The sequence below is a fragment of the Perca fluviatilis genome, chromosome 9 (genome assembly GCF_010015445.1).
Source record: "Perca fluviatilis chromosome 9, GENO_Pfluv_1.0, whole genome shotgun sequence".
In the NCBI taxonomy this organism is placed as follows: Eukaryota; Metazoa; Chordata; class Actinopteri; order Perciformes; family Percidae; genus Perca; species Perca fluviatilis.
Genome location: NC_053120.1, coordinates 30,219,141 through 30,241,115, shown reverse-complemented (window position 1 = coordinate 30,241,115; position 21,975 = coordinate 30,219,141). Strand labels below are relative to the sequence as shown.

At 42.1% G+C, this 21,975-nt stretch overlaps 1 protein-coding gene across 7 annotated transcripts in view; it reads right to left on the bottom strand.

Moving 5' to 3' along the window:
* brdt (bromodomain, testis-specific) overlaps positions 1-21,975 on the bottom strand; it is a 43,387-nt gene that overhangs the window by 3,803 nt on the left and 17,609 nt on the right. For 5 of the 7 annotated variants that reach the window (XM_039812340.1, XM_039812341.1, XM_039812338.1 and 2 more), the window contains 11 exons: positions 18,030-18,158; positions 14,188-14,385; positions 13,908-14,089; positions 13,474-13,763; positions 13,240-13,353; positions 13,009-13,140; positions 6,932-6,987; positions 6,672-6,852; positions 5,206-5,276; positions 2,758-2,821; positions 2,570-2,676 (listed from right to left, as the gene is read on the bottom strand). In XM_039812340.1, the coding sequence (XP_039668274.1) occupies positions 2,570-2,676; positions 2,758-2,821; positions 5,206-5,276; positions 6,672-6,852; positions 6,932-6,987; positions 13,009-13,140; positions 13,240-13,353; positions 13,474-13,763; positions 13,908-14,089; positions 14,188-14,385; positions 18,030-18,158 (1,524 nt within the window). The remainder of the gene's footprint in view (positions 1-2,569; positions 2,677-2,757; positions 2,822-5,205; positions 5,277-6,671; positions 6,853-6,931; positions 6,988-13,008; positions 13,141-13,239; positions 13,354-13,473; positions 13,764-13,907; positions 14,090-14,187; positions 14,386-18,029; positions 18,159-21,975) is intronic. The other 2 variants (XM_039812342.1, XM_039812343.1) reach the window with 2 other exon arrangements.

The following is a 21,975-nucleotide window of genomic DNA, read 5'->3' as shown; positions in this document are numbered from 1 at the left end:
GCCCACGTCAGGAGGTCCCAGGACACCTGCAGCAGCATTGCAGACTTTGTACCACCGTGGTGGTTGAAATGAAAGACGTTTGATGTGTTGTCCGACAGTACAAGCACATGCTGTCCTCTAAGGTATGGCAGGAAGTGCTCGAGAGACAGGTGCACTACACGCCGCTCCAGAACATTGACATGGTCTTCCGCAGACCAACGCCCCTGAACTGTCCTGCCCTGCCACACTGCACCCCACCCCAGGGGCAGGCATCTGTGGCTACAATCTCCTGTCTGCACGGGACGCAGTCCACTGGATTCCCTCAAGTATTCCTCTGAAGGGGGCCACAGCAAAGGCGGTCAGGGGTAGAGTCGGCCTGCGTCTAGCTGTAGGCGATCCAGGGCCATGCGCATGATTGCCTACATAAAAGGTGTCCCCCGCCTCACTCATTGAGCCCTGGGCCAAGGAATGTGAGCCTGCCCAGAAATGAGAGGCTTGATCCCCATTAGGGTTGTGTTATTATCGTTCATCGTGATGACTGACCGACATCACGATGGAGAGCCACCATCGTGATGCCACGCCCCCCACCCTGTCAGACACACACTAATCCTAGTCGCGGGCACTGGATGGGAAATTGACAACTGCAGTCTAAAACTAGCAAAGACACTTGCGTCAGGCTTTGCGCTGTGCTGCGCAGGGTGCAAGATAGGGCCCCTTAAGTGGAAGCTACTTTTTTTCGAACGCTATAACACTTTCCTTTCTCCCCTCATTGGACTAAGTTTGTGGACATATCAATGAGTAAGTCTGATGTCCTGTGGGTACAGGACGATGTTATGTAGGATTTATGAATGTACGTTAATCAGTAGGCTAATTCACGAGGGTGCTATTTTATGTGTGAGCTAATATTGCACATCTGTTCACGTGCGCTGCAAGAGTTAGGTTTCTGTTTATTGAATACCTTATTCAGTGCAAATATAAACGAGAATGTAGTTTAATCTCTGTAATGATGGTATATTAGGTTATTACTGTTGCTCTGTTAAAGGCAAACGTTCCACTGTACTGTCGTTACGCAGATCACGGAGATCTGATTGAGTATAGACTTTACGGCACCGTAGTTAAGTGAAAGTGGGTCAAGTTGTAATTTACTGCCCCTACCAGCAGGCAGCAGCATAGCCATGTAATACTGTCTATTTACAGAGGGCATTTAAATGTATGTCTGATCGTTTCTATGTTAACTGTTAGCCAATAGTAGTAGAAAAAAAATATTTATGTAAAGAGATATAGTAAAATAAAAAGTGCTTATCCACACTGCTTAACACAGCCACTAACCCAATGTAAAGCAAAGAAAACAACTCATACTGGGACTGGGAAGCTAAATGCTCCCTTCACCGTTGAGACTCACCAACCTCCGTAAAAAGTTAACTTCCTAGCGGCGAGCCCTTGGCGGACGAACAAACTGTCGCTGCTCCAACCGACGTGGTCACAAGGCCACCAGCGACGGCAACGTAGAAAAAGGCTTCAGCGTAAACGTAACCGCACCCAAAAAGAGAAAGGGAACAGATCCCCTGATGACACCTTAAGATAGAGTCTCTCCCGGGTCATCCAGGGGTCACAAGTGACATTGTTTGTATACATACTTGAACCTTGCATGCGCAAAGGGAATATTCAGTGCCTCTGGCGGTCAGCAGGGATGAAATAGAACTAGTGGCGATAAATGACCGAAATTCATAAATTATGGACATACAGTGTATCAATCTTGGATGTAACAGGTTTGATTTATTTCACCAAGACTCAAAAAAACGCTGAATTTCCAAGATGGACAGGCCTACCTTCTCTAAGGGCTATGAAGACACCAAAGTAGATTTCTACTGTTAATGGTTCGATAAACGTGAGCCATTACAGCATAAACTTAAGCATTCCATTTTTCAGACTTTCAATCTAGCTTCATAATTGTAGTTTTTACTATTTTCCAATAGCGTGAGTCTTGACAGGCATCATGTCAGAAAGTGAATGAATATTTGGTAGTAGCAATCTGGACTGATGGATTAAAAGATTGAACTAAGTTTAAGTGGAAAATAATATAAAATATTTTATAACAGTTTAAGGAAGGGGACATTTGAAATTTAAGGTAAAGAGGGGGTACAATTCTGAAAATGAATGGATATTTGGTTATGATCAGGACTGATGTGGGTTTAATTTAACTCCGTAAAAGTTGAAAATAATAATTTATAGTAATTTCATAGTTTTAGGAAGGCATTAGGAGCACATTTGTCGTCCTCTAACTAGACTAGAGGAACCTTTTTAAATACGTATTGGCACAAGGGTTAAACAGTTATTGATTTTTTGGTGGTCCTTTTGTTATGTGCCTATAATCCGTTTTGCTGCGTTGCCCCGTCCACAGCAGCATATTGCGTAGCTCCGTGTTGGGACTCCTGCGTGCAGATCGCCATCTACTATGGTTCTTTGTATTACCACACTTTAAAAAAAATCAGCAGGCAGACACAAAATGAATCCTTACTGGTGCAACACACCCTCTGGAAAAGATGTTAACATTTGTTTGCAAAACCAAACTCAATTAAACAATGCTAACCTTTTTGGGAATTTGGGCTTTTTCCTCTTCAGCAAATGTACTTGCTGTGTTGGTGTAAGGCACGTTAGTCAGATGACTTTCAGGAAAATCCTCAGGGCATCTGTAATCTGGAATTATCACTTGAAAATAAGGATTAGACTATTTAAAAAATATGGTGATGTCGAAGTAAGGGTCTTCTAGTGACTTACTGGACCTGGTCTCATCTTTGGACTGCAGTGGGCTGTCTCTAATAGGGGACAGCACTGGGCCCTGCTGAAAGGTGAGACATTTAAAATATTTAGGTCCTTAATGCTCAACAGTAATGAAACCAATATTTTCACATATTCAAGCCCAAACAAACATTATCACAACGATTATCATATATTCCTAATATAAAATTGTAAGGATAACCTGGTATACTGTAGGGAACCGCTACTGTAGGTCATGTTGCTTTTGGAGCTTTTCCTTTGCAGTTCTGATAGACCTTGAATACTTTTCTTACAACTATAAGTCTACAAAAAGAACTGACAGGGAGCATTGAAAATGTAATTACACTAAAATGGCCAAATTTGTTGCACATCTATCACAAAACAATTACTTATAATTTTGTGTTGTTGTAAATAACGGTCACATAATGAATACCGATATTCGTGTCAACCTAACTACTGACAACTGAAAAAAGTAGTAACACTGTAAAATGATTTGTAGACATAAGCAATAAGGCAATACGTAGGCAATGCATGTGTTTAATCAAAAGTGTTGTTGTGGTTATGCTATTTGAGCAACCAGTTAAATGAGGAGCAACACTTTTGATTCAGATCATTTAAGATTATACAGTATGTGCAGCACATGGCTGACAGCCATCGTGATGTAACAATATTGTGTGCTTTAAAAAGTAACAATTCTGATTTATCAAGTATGAGTGCAACTGCAGGTGGACATTCAGGCTGTCACTTCACCCCCAAAATCATCAGTTTGGATAGTTGTAATTGCATATTGCCTCTGGACAGCACGCACCCGAAAGAGAGTAAGGCAGAGACCGGGACAAAAGGGAAAAAGCTACTGGTACAATTACGAACAAACTTATTTTACAGTCTATGGAACACACTTATTTTACAGTCTATGGAACACACTCATTTCTGGCGAAAGAACATCACGATTGATGAGATCAGTTTTATCAGTCTGAGGGCCAGATGTACTAACACTTTTGCACCCACTTCAGGCGTATTTGTTTCGCATCGTGCACGTAAAAGTATGTACATACAAACAGGCCGCATTGAGGTAAAAGTGCAGACTGCCTGTCGCAGAGACTGAAAATGTCAAATTGCGCTTTTCCGTCTCATGCACATGCATTCATGGGAGGGTGAACGGGAAAGTGGGTGTTTCCCATAAAGAGATGGGAGGAGAAGCGTAAAGTGTGCCTAATTATGTATTCCGCGGTATGTAAAAAACGCCCGTGAAAGCGCGCCTCTATTTTGCAGTGAAAATTCTCCGCCTCTTAAAAGCAGGTGTAAACCAACCGCAAGCGGGTTTCCTCACATATGCCTCCTGGTAAAATGGCAGCAGTAATCCGAGCAAGACGCAGATAGGCTAAGGAGATGAGCTGAAAAGATTTTTGCCACAAGTAACACACTTTTTCAGTTGAGTGAACATAAAATCATTAAGCATTACAGATTAAGCAGCCATGACAGTTACTGGAAGAAATCAAAGATGACATTGAATCTCCAACTCAGCGTTCACATTCCATTCCAGCAGTTGTTGAACTCCTCGCTACATTAAAAATATTGGTATCAGTATCATTTCAAACAGTCATAGCATCAGCAGTGGGAATATCGCAGTCTGCACTCATTACTCGCATTAACGCTTTGCTACAGCGCACTAGTTAATACATACATTTCCCCACCACTAATGCCGAAATAACACGCATCAAGCTGTTACCTCATGAACAAGCAAATCAACTCTGTTATCGCTAAATCTTTGTTTTCACTGTTATGACTGACTTGGTGGCTGATCCATGATAGAAAGATGCACGCAATTTACGGTATAGTGGACGGAGAAAGGCGCCGATTAACCGATGAACTGCAGGTTTGGTAAATACGACATGAGCTGAAGTATCAAAGCGTGCGCTTTCTGCGGGTTGGCCATGGCGCTGATAATTCTACATTCGCAAATATACGTACATCTGGCCCTGAGTGCTCAGCACTCAGTCAAACAGCACAGCAGAGAGGGGAGACAGATAACAATGCCATCATCCACGTGATATTTCACCGTGGACATCATCATATGCCAATTTGGGAGACGATAAGGTAACTGTGATGCACCTGATGAGATTTCTGATGATCTAATGTAAAACAATGACAGAATGGGCTGATGCAGCTTTTATTGCTGACAGCCAAGGAAGGCCTTTAGAGTTATCTGGAAGTGCATTGGGTTAATCCCACTGCAAAATGTGAAATAGGTCAGCAGTAATGCAGAAATTACACATAAAACCTTTATGCTAAATAAACTGACCTGTGCAATCTCATAGATACACTGGTCACTTAAAAAGGGTTCAGTCCAGAGGTGACGGTTCATAACAAGATTCATCACCAAATGATGTGAGACAAAAAAAAAAAGCAAACGGTGTTAGTGAAGAGTTCCCGTTTCCTCAAAAGTACCTCAAATCTGGTGGCTGCCCAATCCAGCAACACTCCTGGAGATGCCATGGGGGATAAAAGGGCAGACAAATCTGTCAAACAGTAAAGGACAGATATTGATGTACAACACATTATAGCCATGTGAGAGGCAAGGAGTTACTGTATATTTATACAAACTTACAGCACGCAATTGGGGGCTGCAATTGACTGGTCCCTTAAGCCGAAAACACATCAAGCAGTGGTGAAGTGTGACCGGTGGCCAACTGCCATACAATGTTTATGGAAAGCTGCGGCAGCCTCTTCGAGCTGCGGCTTGTTTGGTTCTACTGCTGAGTGTGGCAACAAGCCAGAAAATACCCACAGCCAATCAGTAAACAGAGGACTGGGACCTGTGTGACACGATGACCTATGTTACAAAGAATTTGATGAACACGCCTCCCGGCAGCAGAAACATTTAGTTATTGCAGCTAGCCGCACTTCGCCGCTGCTTGGTGTTTACTGCATTACTTTACTGTTGAGCCCTATTAGACATGTACGTTTCTGAAGGACACTGAGCACATGGGACAATTTGGGGGAACAGGCAGTCTAAGCTGAACATGCATTGGAAGAGGAAGCGTAATTTGATGTGGAGCCACATCATTGGCAGGTATTGATGGTGGTCTGGCACTAGGTCTCAGAAGTCGCTGAAAGGGACTGCTACTAAAGGCTGGGGAAGAATGAGAGGATAATGCAGAAAAAAAATAAAAAAAAATAAAAAAGAACATGAGCCTAAAAGGTAAATAGTAAATTCCCACTTAACATTCTCAAGGTTTTCACGTCCGCAACATCAAGAGAAACAACTATATTCATTTGAATTGATACAGTGAAGCAAAGGGGAACAGGTTCTCCATGCCCAAGGTTTACGGATGCCCATTTGCTTAAAAGGTGCCTTGCCATACAAAACTGTTTTTACTTGCATTTTTTGAAATATGTTAGGTCCAGATGTGTTTGTGTTATGTTGTGAATGTGAAAATTAACTGCTACCTCCTTTGTCAGCTTTAGCCACTCAAAAGAAATAAGCAGAGAAATCAGGTCAATTACAAAACCTAGTCAGTCTAACATCATATTGCCTGAGCTCATTACTATTCATTAACTGGCCCAGTTGGGCTGGGTAAAGGATTCTGACAGGACAGGCTCTCATTGGCTAGCTGTTAGCCAATCAGATTCAAACAGTTTAGCTTGTTGAGTATTAATGAGAACTGGCAGAAATCGAGCTGAGTCTTCCTGTAGGCTTTCTATACCATGCTAGAATGGCTTGAAACAAGGTAACCAAGGCAATTTTTCCACAAAAATTGTTAGAGTCCATGGTAGAACTTCAGACATTACCAAAAGTAATGAAATACGTGTGGCAGGGCACCTTTAAGAAAAATAACTATTTTAAATAGAAAGATCCTATAAATTGCTGAAAGTAAATTTAATGTGAGTTTTTTGATAAATGTAAGGTGTACCTGGAGGTGATAAAGTCAGCTCATCACACGTCTTGTCTGCATTTCGGTGTGTTGGGTAGCCTTTGGTTTCTGCAACCGAGGACTGCACAGCAAGAGGGGGCTGACGAGTCTTGACTGAAGGTTTTGTCAAATCTTTTGTCTCAAATATCTGCTTGCCACGGGTAGCACGAGTCACCTTTGACTTAAGAAAAAAATTTTTACCAGCAAGGCTATCTTACCATAAACCCTTGATTATGTAAGCAAAAACTAAATATATTTACCTTTGTCTTAACCTTTTGGCAAGAGTCTTTACTTTTTGGCTTCTTTGTTTCTGGCACTGAAAGACATGCACATTAATAATTCAGTCTACGCCAACATTCCAACCCCGCCCAAATTCTGATGGTCCCGTTTTATGTCATACTTTAAAGTCCATACACAAAAATGCATTTGTTACCTCTGTGTTCAAACAGGACAACAGTGTGTATTTACAGAGCTGTTACTGTATATGCAAAATATAGTATGAAAAGTAATACATTGGTAAGCCTTATACTGGATTGTTGATCAGTCACAGAACCATAGTAAAACGCTTTTCCACTGTTTTACCTGCTGAAGGCTGCGATCAGACAGTGCGATTAAACGGGGTTAAGTGCCCTGAACGCAACAAGTTGAAATAATGTCCAACTCGGGAGGGGTACATACTGGATGGATTAAAAAAAATTATATATTTGTCACATGAATCGTAAGTCACAGCCCTGCCTTGATAGAAATGACCTACGGCACAGTTTACCACAAAATATAATGAGAAATAGAGTTATAAATATTTATTCCATACAACACATCAAAAATGTCCTACACTACAACTAGCATCAATAATTTCAACGAATTACAGCACTCAATGAAAAAAGTAATTTAGCCTCATAACTTATGGAGATGCCAGTATTAAAAAGAAATCATTTAAAGGCAAGTTTGGTAATGTTGAAAAGCTAGCAAGATTGAAAGTAGCGTCTCCTCGGGGGCTCCATCTAACCCCTTCCCCCTGCCCTCAGGGCTACACACACACACACACACACACACACACACACACACACACACACACACACACACACACACACACACACACACACACACACACACACACACACACACACACACACACACACACACACACACACACACACACACACACACACACACACACACACACACCTTCTCTTTGCCTTTTTGCAAGGCAGGCTGTTGCATGTTACCGCAGAGGTGGCAACTTTTTTCCTCCTTTCTCCAGTAAACTTGCAGTAACTCTGGCACATTGAGCTCAGGCTCGTACACGGGAGGGGTAGAGTATGCTAGCGCCCTTTATATAGAGTGTGGCCAACTAGGGAATCGAATGTTCTGAGCTATCCCGTTATGAGATTGGTTCCGAGGTGGTCACGTGATTCGTGGACTCCATGTTTGATACAAACACTCATCTGATTCCCATTGACATAGTGCAGGGAATAGTGGAAAAATGACATAAATCACTGAAAAAATGCCCAACTGTTGCGTGTTTAGCTGCAATGAAAGACAGGGAAGCGACAAAAGATTTCACAAGATCCCCCGTGAACCAAAAAGGCGAAAAGTATGGGAGCCGTTCATTATTGTGTGAGGTAAATGTCAATTTCTCTCTTCGATATAACAAATTACATTGGACAAATATAGTAATATCATCGTTAACGTGTACTATGCTGTCAAAAAAGTTCTAACATTGCTTTAGAAATGAATAAAGTTTGAAGTTAGCCTTATGCTAGAGTTAGCTTTTTCGCTAGCACTCCATGTACCTAAATACTTGTGATCTTGCCATAGTCATATGGCTTTTGGTCTCGACCGAGTCCAGGTGTCTTTATTGTGTTCATAATAATATTGGAGGGAAAGTGAAACGCAGCTTGGACGGGGACGCTGTTTGTTGAAGTTTAGACAGCTAGCTAACTCTACGTCGACGTTTGCTAACGTTAGCGCAACAGCGTTAGCCTAGCCTGCTAGGTAAATATTACAACTGCCTTCGGAGTTTCCTATATCTGAGTCCACGTTGTCAAAATAAGACCTGTGGCGTTAGTGCTCCTTTTGTACAATCATTTTATTGAATGAAATATTGAGCTTCGCTCCTCTGAGATGGGTGGGTTTTTGTTAAGTTACACACAAGTCACTCACTACAATGGGCATTTTTTTGAGGCCCATTTGCGATATAGAAGGTAAATATATACTGGAATATTTCATTAACGGCCTTTTACATATTGACAAACGTTGATAATAACATGTATATGCCTGTTTATGGTGAAAATAAGCAATTAAACCGGGTTAAGTGCCCTGAATGCAACAAGTTGAAATAATGTCCAACTCGGGAGGGGTACATACTGGATGGATAAAAAAAATAAATATATATTTGGCAAACGTTGATAATAACATGTATATGCCTGTTTATGGTGAAAATAAGCGATTAAACGGGGTTATCTTGATTTATTTCAAGATAAGCAAATTCGCCCCATAGGGTTACAATGTAGAGTCATCTGACGTTGGTATCCAATATGGCGCCCATGATTTGAGTTGGCCACACTCTCTATATAAAGGGCGCTAGAGTATGCGCAGCGGAGCAAGGAGGCATTTCTTTGGTTCTTTCCAAGCGGACTGCGAGGCAGCGATTGATGGGCGCTTTTACAGGATTACAGCAGTTACAGTTCAGAGCCTATTAGTTATTTATTGCTGCCGGGGTGTAAAGACCCCTTCAATTAAAAAGAAAAAAAAAAAACATTGTACATAGTTACCGCCCAACATCCTTTAACTTCACAGCAAAATAACAGTTGGCTAAGAACGGGTGATTCTGTGGTTGTCTATAGAAATAGATCGCAACAAATGCTGGAGGAAAAAAAAAAAAAAAAAGACTGGAGGTGCACATCCCATTTTGCAACCTGCAAACCTGCTCTGTCTGATCGGGGCCTTATACCGCTGCATAGAAAGTGGAAAGATGACAACAAACTTTCCATACAATGCCTCTATTGAGGTCAGAACAGAACAATACAAATCAGAATAACGATAGCATTGTTAAACTACAAAAAAATACCACTAGGAGGTGCTAGAAGAATGCTAAACAATTGCAAATACATACTTACACAAGTCTTCTTAAAAAGGTCCCATGGTGCTCTTTGGATGCTTTTATATCGACCTTAGTGGTCCCCTAATATTATATCTGAAGTCTCTTTCCCGGAATTCAGCCTTGGTGCAGAATTACAGCCACTATAGAGCCAGTCCCACAATGTGTTTTCCTTAGTATGTGCCATTTCTGTCTGTAGCTATTGAGGAGGAGAGGGGGGGGGGGGCAAGGTGGAGGGTATGGCCTTGACCAACTGCCACTTTGCTCGTTTGAAAGCCATGATGTCTCTCTCTCATGGGTGGGCCAAATTCTCTGGGCGGGGAAAGCAGAGAAACCTTGCTCCTTATGACCTCATAAGGAACAAGATTCCAGATCGGCCCATCTGAGCTTTCATTTTCTCAAAGGCAGATCAGGATACCCAGGTCTCCATTTACACCTATTGCCATTTCTAGCCACTGGGGGACCATAAGCAAGCTATGGGAACTCATTTTAATGTTAAAAAACCTCAAAGTGAAATGTTCATGCCATGGGACCTTTAAAGCCCTACTCTTATACCAGTTTTTGCTTGCTGTAAAGTAATCATCCCTCAATTCATATTGGCCCTTATTTGTGTTTACATTGTTTCCTTGCTGAGCTGCAGTATAGGGATAGTAGCACAAAAGGAATGAAATACTAAAAAGTCTGTAACATTGGAAGATACCAGCTTAATGGGACTAACTCAGGCTGCTGACGCCTCATATTAGGGCTAGCAGCAAGTGTTGAAGCAATGACAACTGTGTTCAAGAAGTTTTTTCTTCCACTTTGCACACGCACAATTCGACACATCCTGACATTGTAGCCAGACTATCTAGTACGGGAGAACGACTGGTTTAGTCCTACCCAGCAATGTGAAAAGTGTTAGCAGGTAATTATACATTTTTAGGTAATTTTACACTAATATGGTTTGTATTAGATAGTTAGTATTATGTATTATGAGTATTAAAGATACTTGCTAATTAGACAAATTGTTCTGTTTGTTTATGGACCTGTCATCTATTGCCAGCACAGAGCAACGTCAGTTTCTGGAAGAAGTAGTCATTGTTAGAGGAACAATGTTGCTTAGTGATACAATTTCCACTACTATAATGGCACCCTGTGCACCCCAATGTTTCACAGATACTGTAGCTGTCCCTCTAACATCACTGCTTTTATCAGAGAAAGAGGCTGTGGATTTTGTATACCATCACTTCCGTCAGAAGCACGTTAGGAGGGGATCTCTTAAGACCAGTTCTGACCAAACATTTGCAACGAGACATAACCGTTTTAGAACGATGCAGGGAAAAGTCAGCTGGTCAAGTCTGTTACAAACCGTCTGCTAAATGAAGTTTTAGACAGAGACTGAGAATTGAGCTAGAGGGTGAATGAAGAGGGGAAGCGGCATTAGCACAAAGCAGTAAATCAGAGAGATAAAACAGTTATTTTTTGGTTTTATCACTACTAGAAATGCAAATGTGGCAAGCATCTCACTATCAATATCCCCATTCATATTTTAAGACACTACAAATTATATCCAACAACATAAAGCCTGAAAAGTTTGAAGTTAGAACGGAAGGACAGAGGGCTAGATTTATCAAGCCGTTTGCGCCTGTTTCCAGGCACTAATTGGTTGCAAAGACGGACGTAACCGATGCGGGCTATTTACAAACAGGGCGCACTTGGGTAAAATCGCAGATTGTCTGCCACATGAGCGAGAAGAGACAAGTTGCGCTTTCAATATGCGTTCGTGGGAGGGTCGTGGGGAAAGTGGGAGTTCCACCCGAAAAGGTGGGAGGATAAGGATAGTGCAAAGTGCACCTAATTATATATTCCGTGGTATTTACAAAGACTGTCAGTAAGAGCGCGCCTCTATTCTGCGGGGGCAATTCTCCGCCTCTTAAAAGCAGGTCAAAACCAGCTGCAATCGAGTTTCCTCGTAGACCTTTATGCCGCTGGTGAAATGTCAACAGTAATTTGAGCAAGACGAAGACATAGGCGAGACTGAAAATATTTTTAACACAAGAATCACACTTTTTCAGTGAACACATCATTTAGCGTTACAGATCAAGCAGCCATGCAATATTAAAGTTACTGGAAGAAATCAAAGATGAAATTGACTCTCCGACTCAGCTTTCACATCCCATTCCAGCAGTTGTTAAACTCCTCGCTACATTACAAATATTGGCATCAGGATCATTTCAAACAGTCATAGCATCAGCAGTGGGGATATCGCAGTCCGCACTCAACCATATCATAGCACAAGTTCCGCTTTGCTACAGCGCAATTTACGGTATTGTTGGCAGTGAAAGACGCTGATTGCCTGATGGGTGTAAGGGTTGATAAATACTACGCAAACTGTGGAAGCATAGCGTGCGCTATTACCGAACTCGCATAAACAGACGCAGCGCAAACTGCGCTAGTGTTAGTAAATTAGGCCCAGAGAGTCGTTGCTATTGAGACGATGGACTGGTTCGTCCAGTCACATTGGTGTACACTGGCAGGTTTCAGAATACTGCAGACCAGCACATTGCAAGTTGTTGCAAGTCTCATCGCAAATCTTTGGTCTGAACTGGGCTTTAGGGGCTGGTAAGAACAGAATGAATGACTACAGCAAGCAGAAACTGTTTCAAATGTACAGAGAATTGTTTTAAGATGAATTTGAGAACTTCTCACTTGCTGTAGTGTAGAAGTGTTCTACAGACTGCGTCAGTAACATTGTGATTCCACTGTTGTGTGGGTGTGGTTACAGGTGCATCAGAGCACATTTCTGACCACACCGTTCGGCGATGGTGAGTGAGGCCAAAAGGTGCAACAAATTTAAAAACTTTTAAACACAGAGAGCAGTGAAACACTGCTATTCGTCATATTAATGTACACCTTAGTTTTTGCCTTGACATCAGACATAAATTAATGTACACTACAATAAAACAACCGCTTTAGCAAATATTTTAAACAATTGTCTCAGATGTCAGGGGCAGACCTGCACACCTCTTTCATGTAGACAGAATATTAAACGTGTGTGAAATAAACACAAAGAGCCAACACCTAATGAACGTGTAACATATAAACAATTTAATATTTGGTGTGCAACCAAAAGAAGGGTTGGAAATGTAGTAGAGAGGCACCCAGGTGAATTATGCCCATTGCTTATCTCTAAAGGAGAGAAGGTAAGGATAAACAAAAGGTAGGTGAGGGCAGAGTGCTTAGCGGGGAGCAGCTAACCTGATTGAGAGTCACTGCTATCAGAAGTGCTAGAAAGACTACTACAGCTGCCGCTGTCAGAGCTGGATGACGAGCTGCTGCTTTCACTGAGGTGTGAAGGGCAGCTGGGGTCAGGAGCCGGCAGGAGTTTAGCTGTTAATAAAAAAAGTAAAGTGTAACCTTTACACTCAATGCCTCACATGTGGAAGGACAACTATGACAATTACATTATTAATCAAATTCACAGCTTACCCAATAGTTTTTTTTTCTTAATCAATTGCTTCTCTTTACTGGCAACCTGAGATGTACCGGTATCCTTTGATTTCCCAGTCTGCATTCCTACTGTTGGCTTTACCAGCTTCTTTTCTACAGGAGGGAAGAGATAATAACCCTCCAATCTAATTACACATTTTATTGATTAAATCCAATAAATATAAAAAGGTGTATTTGTTGATGGAGGAGAGCTAAGGATTAAGCTGTACTTACTGCCAACGTTCTTGTTGCATTTCCTCAGACATGCTGCAACAAACCTCTGCAGGGCTCTCAGTGTGGAAGACTTGAGCATTTCAAAGTCAACCTCAATCTCTTCGAGAGTGGAATCTCGTAGACAGGACTCCCTGGCATGAATGATCTTCACCAACTTGCCCAGTTTGTCACCAGGCAGCTTGTTGATGTCCAATTTCAACTGCTTTTTCTCCTGGTAAGTCATTGGTAATGGTGGGACCCCATCCTCACACTTTAGAAGTCCTCCATAAATATTGCGTCTGTTGTCATGCCTAGACATAGATGCATAACATCTACTGTTAGCACATGCTTAGGAACACTCAACATCCCAGTTCAACATTAAAACATACAGTTCCACATTACTAGTCCTAAGTAGAAAACGAAAAACATTGAAAGATCAAGTGGGGCTCACTTACAAAGTAGAACTTTTCCGGTTGGCCATTTTTTCTACAATAGATTTGTATTCCAAGGATTTCTGCTTTAGTCTAGCGATATCCTTTTCTTTGGCTCTTTTTTCCTTTTTCAACTTGTCTTTCTTCTTAGGTTTCATCGGAGGCTCTTGAGTTAGTCTCTTCAGCTGATCACTGACAGCTTTCAACTGAAAAGCCAGCCATTAATAGCCAATTAGGTAAAATGCACTGAAGTGAATAACATCTCAAAAGCCATTTGCACGGTTACTGGCATGTATATACCAACCCGCTCCTCTATATTGGCCAGCTGAATGGCCACTTCTTCTGATGAACTCTGAGCCTCTGAGGAGCTTTCACTTTCAGAACTTGCTGAGGTTGACACATTTGGAACTCCGTCTCCTTTTCCCTTGTCATCTCGCCGATGAGGTAGAGAAAAACCCTCCGCTTCTTGGGGAACTTTCAAATAACGGGCCTCAAAAACCTCCTGTTGATATAAACAAATGTTTGTTTTTAAAAAAAAAGTAGTAATAGAAAATATAATACTGCTACTAATGCTTCAACTTAGCAATGGCCTAGGTCAACCTACACAATCAGTAAGGTACATTTACTAGTAATAATCATACCAAGCCCAATCAGTTTTTGATCCTTTGTTTATTGTAACCCTTGGTGTTTAGGTATGTCATGTGTAATATGGCATGAAACACTGGAATTAGTCTATATTGCATAGCACTGCAAACAACTGAATAAATAAAACAGTTACCATTCACTTAATGATAGCCGTATTCACAGTGTGTATAGGCAGGCAAAGAACATTTTCCCCCTCAAATATTGACTATTTTAGTAGTCTCACTTCCTCCACAGCGCTGAAGATTTGACAGATAGTCTAGCTACTGGAGCTGTCTCGAATTTTCCCTCTAGAGATCTAAGGAGCAGTTAACCATAGTCCTCCAATTGAGTTTAAAATGCCAAAACAAAGAAAGTGGAAGGGGACGGACATCCAGCCGAAATGAGGGATACCTGGCAGAATTTACAGCAGCACCTGAACAATCCTGGAAGTGAAACGTCGTCGATATAGACTACTATTTTAGCAACATTTCACAGGTGCGCCTGTTGGTTGTCAACTTCTGCATTTTGCTCATGCTGAGGAATACTTTTCTGCCACAAACGCTATACTGACATTCCTATTTCAATGGCTTTTATACCAAACACAACGACGACAAATTAATTTGCCACCTGATTATCACAATGACCTGTAACGGCAAACGAGACTAAGGGCCCTATTTTAACAATCTGAAACGCAACTATCAAAACGTGAAACGCAAGTAGCTTCTGTTGCTATTATACCGGCAGGATAAATGAGTCTTGCGCCCGACGCAAATCTGAAATGGGTTGGTCTGAAGTTGCTAGGTGTGGTTTGGGCGTAACTTTCAATAAACTAATCAGAGCGTCATCTCACATTCCCTTTAAGAGCAGGCGCACTTGTTCCATGGACAAGTGCGGACAACTCGTGGCCTTGGGCACGCCACGAGTTGTCCGGGATGCGGCAAAGTAATAAATGCCCGTCTTGACCGGATGGTCAAGACTGGAGAGGATTGCTGCAGCCATGGAGCGTGGGCCTCCAAACGCACCATCTGCTCCGGTTGTGCCCGTTCCTCCTCCCCCCACTCCTTCTCCGTCCACCCGCTCCACCAGGAGCGCATCGCGCATTGCCACTCCCGGACCAGATCCCGCTGGAGTGTCCAATCCCGCCGTAGCTCAATATCACGTCTCCTTAAATCCTCTAATATTTCCTCATTTATGTCATCAACACATCAATCATTCATGGAAATGTTGTGTAAAACACAAGCCACAAAGAATGCTGCGATTTTTTGAGGACTGTACTGTAAAGTACCTCCTGACCTATCCAAACACCTGAAGCACATTTTCAGTAATATTTTTCCTTTTAAGTATGGCAAAAATGGGAACTCTGCGTCCGTGTAGCTGAGAGAAGGAAAGTGTATGCGCGTTGTGCATACGCTACATTATGGACAAGCATGCACCCCTAAAATAGCATCTGAATAAACGCACCACTGACTTTAGACTAGGTTTTTCCTGGTCTGTGGCAGAATTGTTTTCTGAAACTGCAAAATACCACCAAGGAACGTTTGCGCCTGAACACACTTCCTCTTTTCGCAGAATCGCCCCCAGGAGCGCAAATACATTCCCTAATTTACTGACGTGTGTCTGTAGAGGGAAAAGTCTGCTGTGCGTCGGATGAAAAATAGGAATGACACATGCGTCGGTGTACAAAGGCAATTGCGCTGGGTGCAAGATAGGGCCCTAAAGGTCCTTGCACAGAGAGTCCGAAATGTTGCAATACATTTTTTCGTATACATCATCCTAAAACTCTGTCACACAACCTTCCACATTGAGTCTGATGCGTATTAATTGCAAAACAATACAAATGACATGCTCTTGTGGCTCTTCCTCTATTTTTATTTAGTTTTTATTAATGCCTTTGCCCGGGTCTGATTTCCCCCCCCCGAAGTCGCGGCTCTCATGTTTTTCCACACTCCCCAGCAAAATGTTTCTTCTTTTCCCGGTGTGGGGTCTCTCTCGGACCACATATTTAAGGCGGTTTGACTCTCTGTGGTCTGTACATGGAGAATAACAGATGTTTGTACAGTCGAACCTGCTCTTCCCAGCCGACCGTGTTGAACTGTAAGCGCAGTGTGCGCAGTGCGCACAGCGGGCGCGTAGTTAAAAAAATTCAGAGCTGCACGACCACGCGCCGCGACAGCTTGTGGAGCCTTCGCGCTGGGAATGTCAGCCGTGGTGATGTCATTTTATGGGACGCGCACCTCGTGCCGGGAACACTGTGGCCATAAATTAAGCCTTTGTGTCGTCAGTTGCCAAATGCTTATTGAGTGTTGTTAACAGGAAAGGTGATGTAACACAGTGGTAAACATACCCCTGTCCCAGCTTTTTTGGAACGTGTTGTAGGCATCAAATTCAAAATGAGTGGTTATCAGTTTGAACATTAAATATCTTGTATTGTATTGTATTCTGTTTTTATATACATTTTACACAACGTCCCAACTGCATTGTAATGTCTATTTCATTCTTTAATAACTTTACAATGTAAGACGCGGTTGTGTACGTCAGCGGTCTACATGAAATTACTTCCCCCTTCTATTTAGTGTCCAGTTTATTCATTTATTTTTCAGTCCGGGTTTGATTAGCCTACTACAGTGACACCCATATTAGCTCATGTTTCAGCCAAAGTACACCAAGTTACCGCATGCAACACTTGACATGCAATGATGCATCGGTAACTCTTATTGTAAATGAATGATTTCCTGTCTGAGCAAAGCATTTATCGCAACTATATGACCTCCTGGTAATGCTAACTCAGTACGACAGCGGATAACACATGCTTTTATCCCGTGGACATTTACTTAAGGCACCAGCCGGCACACGCTAGAGAAGGTCTTTATGACAGCAGGTGTGGTAAAAACACTATTGCTTTTGTACAAAGGGGCCGCTAGAATCAACAAAAACTGAAAGTTCCTTATAGCCACTTTAGGCACCGTATCAAGTTTTTGACCACTATAGCACTATGGAGCAATTAATGTAAAGGTGGTTCTCATTTATCTATCACTAGTGCAATGCCCGTTCAAAACATGCCTGTTCGGAACTGGCTTTGCCTCCGGGATTGCTGCTTGCAGCCTTCGAGAGCCACTCATACAAACAACTCCACTTGACACTGCCCTTCTTAGGGTCCTGAACAACACCTGCCATTACATAGTTGTGTCCACTAGCAATGCTAAAGCATACACTTCATTTGCTAACAGCTAGCTATTTGGGAGTAGGCTATTTCCAGGAACAAAAGGCGCTCATTCCAATAGTGGCTGATTCTTGAAATGTTACAATTTAAAATTTCTTTTACCGTAGCAAGCAACGGGGAGGGTACATTGAGAGCAACAAAAAGCTGGAGTCAAATTACTCGTCGCGTGTACGTGTTCACACTTTCTTGGCCATTAAAGCTGATTCTGATAAACATAACTTTGTATTCAAAAAACCTCTACATGGTTCATATTAGTATTGCCATACTGACTTGATAGAACAAAAGTAAAAACAAATCTATACCTGGAGTTTTCTTGCCATGTAGACAACCTCATGTGAAGGTGGATTGTATTTGTAACAGTTGGAGAACATCAATCTGACATCAGCGGCAAATTCCTTTGCAATTGCATACTCCCGTTGATCAATTTTTTTCTGTGGAACAAAACACTTCATGAAAAATGTATCTGACTTATATTGATGTGGGTATATATTTAGGGCTGGACACCGAACGTCGATACTTTTATGGCACCAAAAAAAGATCCTATGAGTGTTAATGTTACTGAGTGAGCAGTGTTACCAGAATTTTTTTAATTTTGATAACAAAATTAAAAAGGTGGAAACTAAAAGTTTTGGGTTTAATGTATTTTTGTCGATGTTGAAATGGATTTTAAAAAGGGGTGATAGAATGCAAAACCAATTTTACCTTGCCATAGTTGAATAATGACAGTTTAGTGGGTAACTAGGACATACACAGAACCTCTAAATCCCACTGACACCTCTTTCCTCTGCAAATCTCACAATTTGAATCTGCCTCTGAAAACGGGCAAATCTCAACAGGACGCCTCGTTGACGTCAACTCGGCGGCTCCTCCTCATTTGGCTCTAGTCTCTATGTTTGTCACGCCCCAACACTTGCATAGGCTACACAACTGACCTGAGATCAGCTAGTCTTCTGAATCTAGGTCGGGCAGATCTCAGAAATTGTATACATTGTTCATCTGCTAATTTACCATTAAATTCACTTCTGAGACTTTCTTTATGCGAGAAATCAAATATGTAGAGGTCAAATATGGGCCGTTTTACGAAAATGTATGTACAATTGCAAATTTTGTCCGACTGTGTGTCGGAGTTCAGCACCGGTGCTGCCTGTGTTGCTGCCTCGCCGCCTGGCCTGCCTTCCTTCACAAACCCCGGCGTGCTGTGAGGTAGATGGAGCTCCGTCACGTCTGGCAGCCCACGGCACTCCATACCCGCGCAAAGTCACCGTTTTGTGGGTTAATGGACTACCAAACGCCGCTGCCTGGACAAAGCTCCAGGGCCTGCAGCTCCCATCTTCCTGCTAAATGCCCCGTGTGTGAGAGTGAGAGCGCGGTCAGCGAGCTTGTTACGCCAGCAATCTCTTACCACAGGTTCCAGTTAATCTTATAATGTCTGTAATTGTAATGTGTTGAGTTATTTAAACAAACGATCAGTGAAATAAACGCCTCTTGTCCGCGAGTCTCATTGATAGGGCCTGCAACAGGATGGAGCTCCATCAATGAGAGCTAGCTAGCCTCCTCTTAGAATGCCTCTGAAATTCACAAAAAAAAATTATAAAAATTGAAATCGGACACCATTGTTAGCTTTATAAGACCTTGGGGTAGAGGTTAAGCCTGGTACAGACGGCAGGATAATTAGGCCGATTTTAGATGCTCCGATTATCGTAAAATAATCTGATCAGATATTCCTGCCGTGTGTGGTGTGTTAAGACTGCTCTCGTCTGCTCGGAAGGACGTCGGGACCGCTCTGATCTCAAATCAGGGATATCCAACGTGTTGGATTTATTTGGCCCGATTTCTCCTCGTGTGTGGTGTTCCCTGAGGACAAACGAGCACGCAGCCTGTGTAAAATAAATAAAGTCAATGGGCATAACTACATCCACAACTGCAGTCCACCAGAGTACATGGAAACGAATATATGAACGTTTATTAATCTGTGTAATACCTAACGACATTTCTATGAGAAAAAACAAATCACCTCCATATCATGATGTAGCAAGTATAGTCCATGCTCGCGTTGTCTTCTTTGACCATCGCCTTTTCTTTGATAACGTTTCTTTTCGGTTAAAACACCACTACAAACTATTGCCACTGCATCCTCTTCGTCCGCAATGATTGTTTACTCTGAAGTCACGTTTGATCTCGAGGGATTTTGCGAGATTTCCCGTCTGACCTGGGAATGCTCGGGAGTCAAATCGTGTGTGATGTGTTGATTTTGCCGTGTGCTGCGCACCACACACTGTACGACCAAAACTGTTAGACCCGTGATTTTTTATCACCGTGTGTGCGGTATCTCAGGATTGGAAAATCGTCCGACAATTTTAAAATCGTCCCGTGTGAACCAGGCTTTATATACAGGTGCTGGTCATATAATTAGAATATCATCAAAAAGTTGATTTATTTCAGTAATTCCATTCAAAAAGTGAAACTTGTATATTATATTCATTCATTACACACAGACTGATATATTTCTGTGTTTATTTCTTTTAATTTTGATGATTATAACTGACAACTAATGAAAACCCCAAATTCAGTATCTCAGAAAATGCCACACTCTAATCAGCTAATTAACTCAAAACACCTGCAAAGGCCTTTAAATGGTCTCTCAGTCTAGTTCTGTAGGCTACACAATCATGGGGAAGACTGCTGACTTGACAGCTGTCCAAAAGACGACCATTGACACCTTGCTCAAGGAGGGCAAGACACAAAAGGTCATTGCTAAAGAGGCTGGCTGTTCACAGAGCTCTGTGTCCAAGCACATTAATAGAGAGGCGAAGGGAAGGAAAAGATGTGGTAGAAAAAGGTGTCCAAGCAATAGGGATAACCGCACCCTGGAGAGGATTGTGTAACAAAACCCATTCAAAGATGTGGGGGAGATTCACAAAGAGTGGACTGCAGCTGGAGTCAGTGCTTCAAGAAGCACCACGCACAGACGGATGCAAGACATGGGTTTCAGCTGTCGCGTTCCTTGTGTCAAGCCACTCTTGAACAAGACACAGCGTCAGAAGCGTCTCGCCTGGGCTAAAGACAAAAAGGACTGGACTGCTGCTGAGTGGTCCAAAGTTATATTCTCTGATGAAAGTACATTTAGCATTTCCTTTGGAAATCAAGGTCCCAGAGTCTGGAGGAAGAGAGGCGAGGCACAGAATCCACGTTGCTTGAAGTCCAGTGTAAAGTTTCCACAGTCAGTGATGGTTCGGGGTGCCATGTCATCTGCTGGTGTTGGTCCACTGTGTTTTCTGAGGTCCAAGGTCAACGCAGCCGTCTACCAGGAAGTTTTAGAGCACTTCATGCTTCCTGCTGCTGACCAACTTTATGGAGATGCAGATTTCATTTTCCAACAGGACTTGGCACCTGCACACAGTGCCAAAGCTACCAGTACCTGGTTTAAGGACCATGGTATCCCTGTTCGTATTGGCCAGCAAACTTGCCTGACCTTAACCCTATAGAAAATCTATGGGGTATTGTGAAGAGGATGATGCGATCCGCCAGACCCAACAATGCAGAAGAGCTGAAGGCCACAATCAGAGCAACCTGGGCTCTCATAACACCTGAGCAGTGCCACAGACTGATCGACTCCATGCCACGCCGCATTGCTGCAGTAATTCAGGCAAAAGGAGCCCCAACTAAGTAGTGAGTGCTGTACATGCTCATACTTTTCATGTTAATACTTTTCAGTTGGCCAATATTTCTAAAAATCCTTTTTTGTATTGGTCTTAGGTAATATTCTAATTTTCTGAGATACTGAATTTGGGGTTTTCATTAGTTGTCAGTTATAATCATCAAAATTAAAAGAAATAAACACTGAAATATATCAGTCTGTGTGTAATGAATGAATATAATATACAAGTTTCACTTTTTGAATGGAATTACTGAAATAAATCAACTTTTTCATGATATTCTACTTATATGACCAGCACCTGTAAGTGGCATGACGAAATTCAAACTGTAAATATACTCGAATTACGCCGAAAATGAAGCTAACTAGCCGCAATCTGTACACATAGGATTGAAGGGACAGTCGCAGCTAACGAAACCCCTAGCTAGTGTTCACAAAAATTCATTAAATTGAAATCAGACACCACTGTTAGCTATGTAAGACCTTGGGATAGCTGTGAGATAAGTGCCGTGACGAAATTAAAACTGTAAATATTGCTACTATAGTTATGCTGAAAGTGTAGCTAGCTAGCAGCAATCTTTTCCCATTGTATT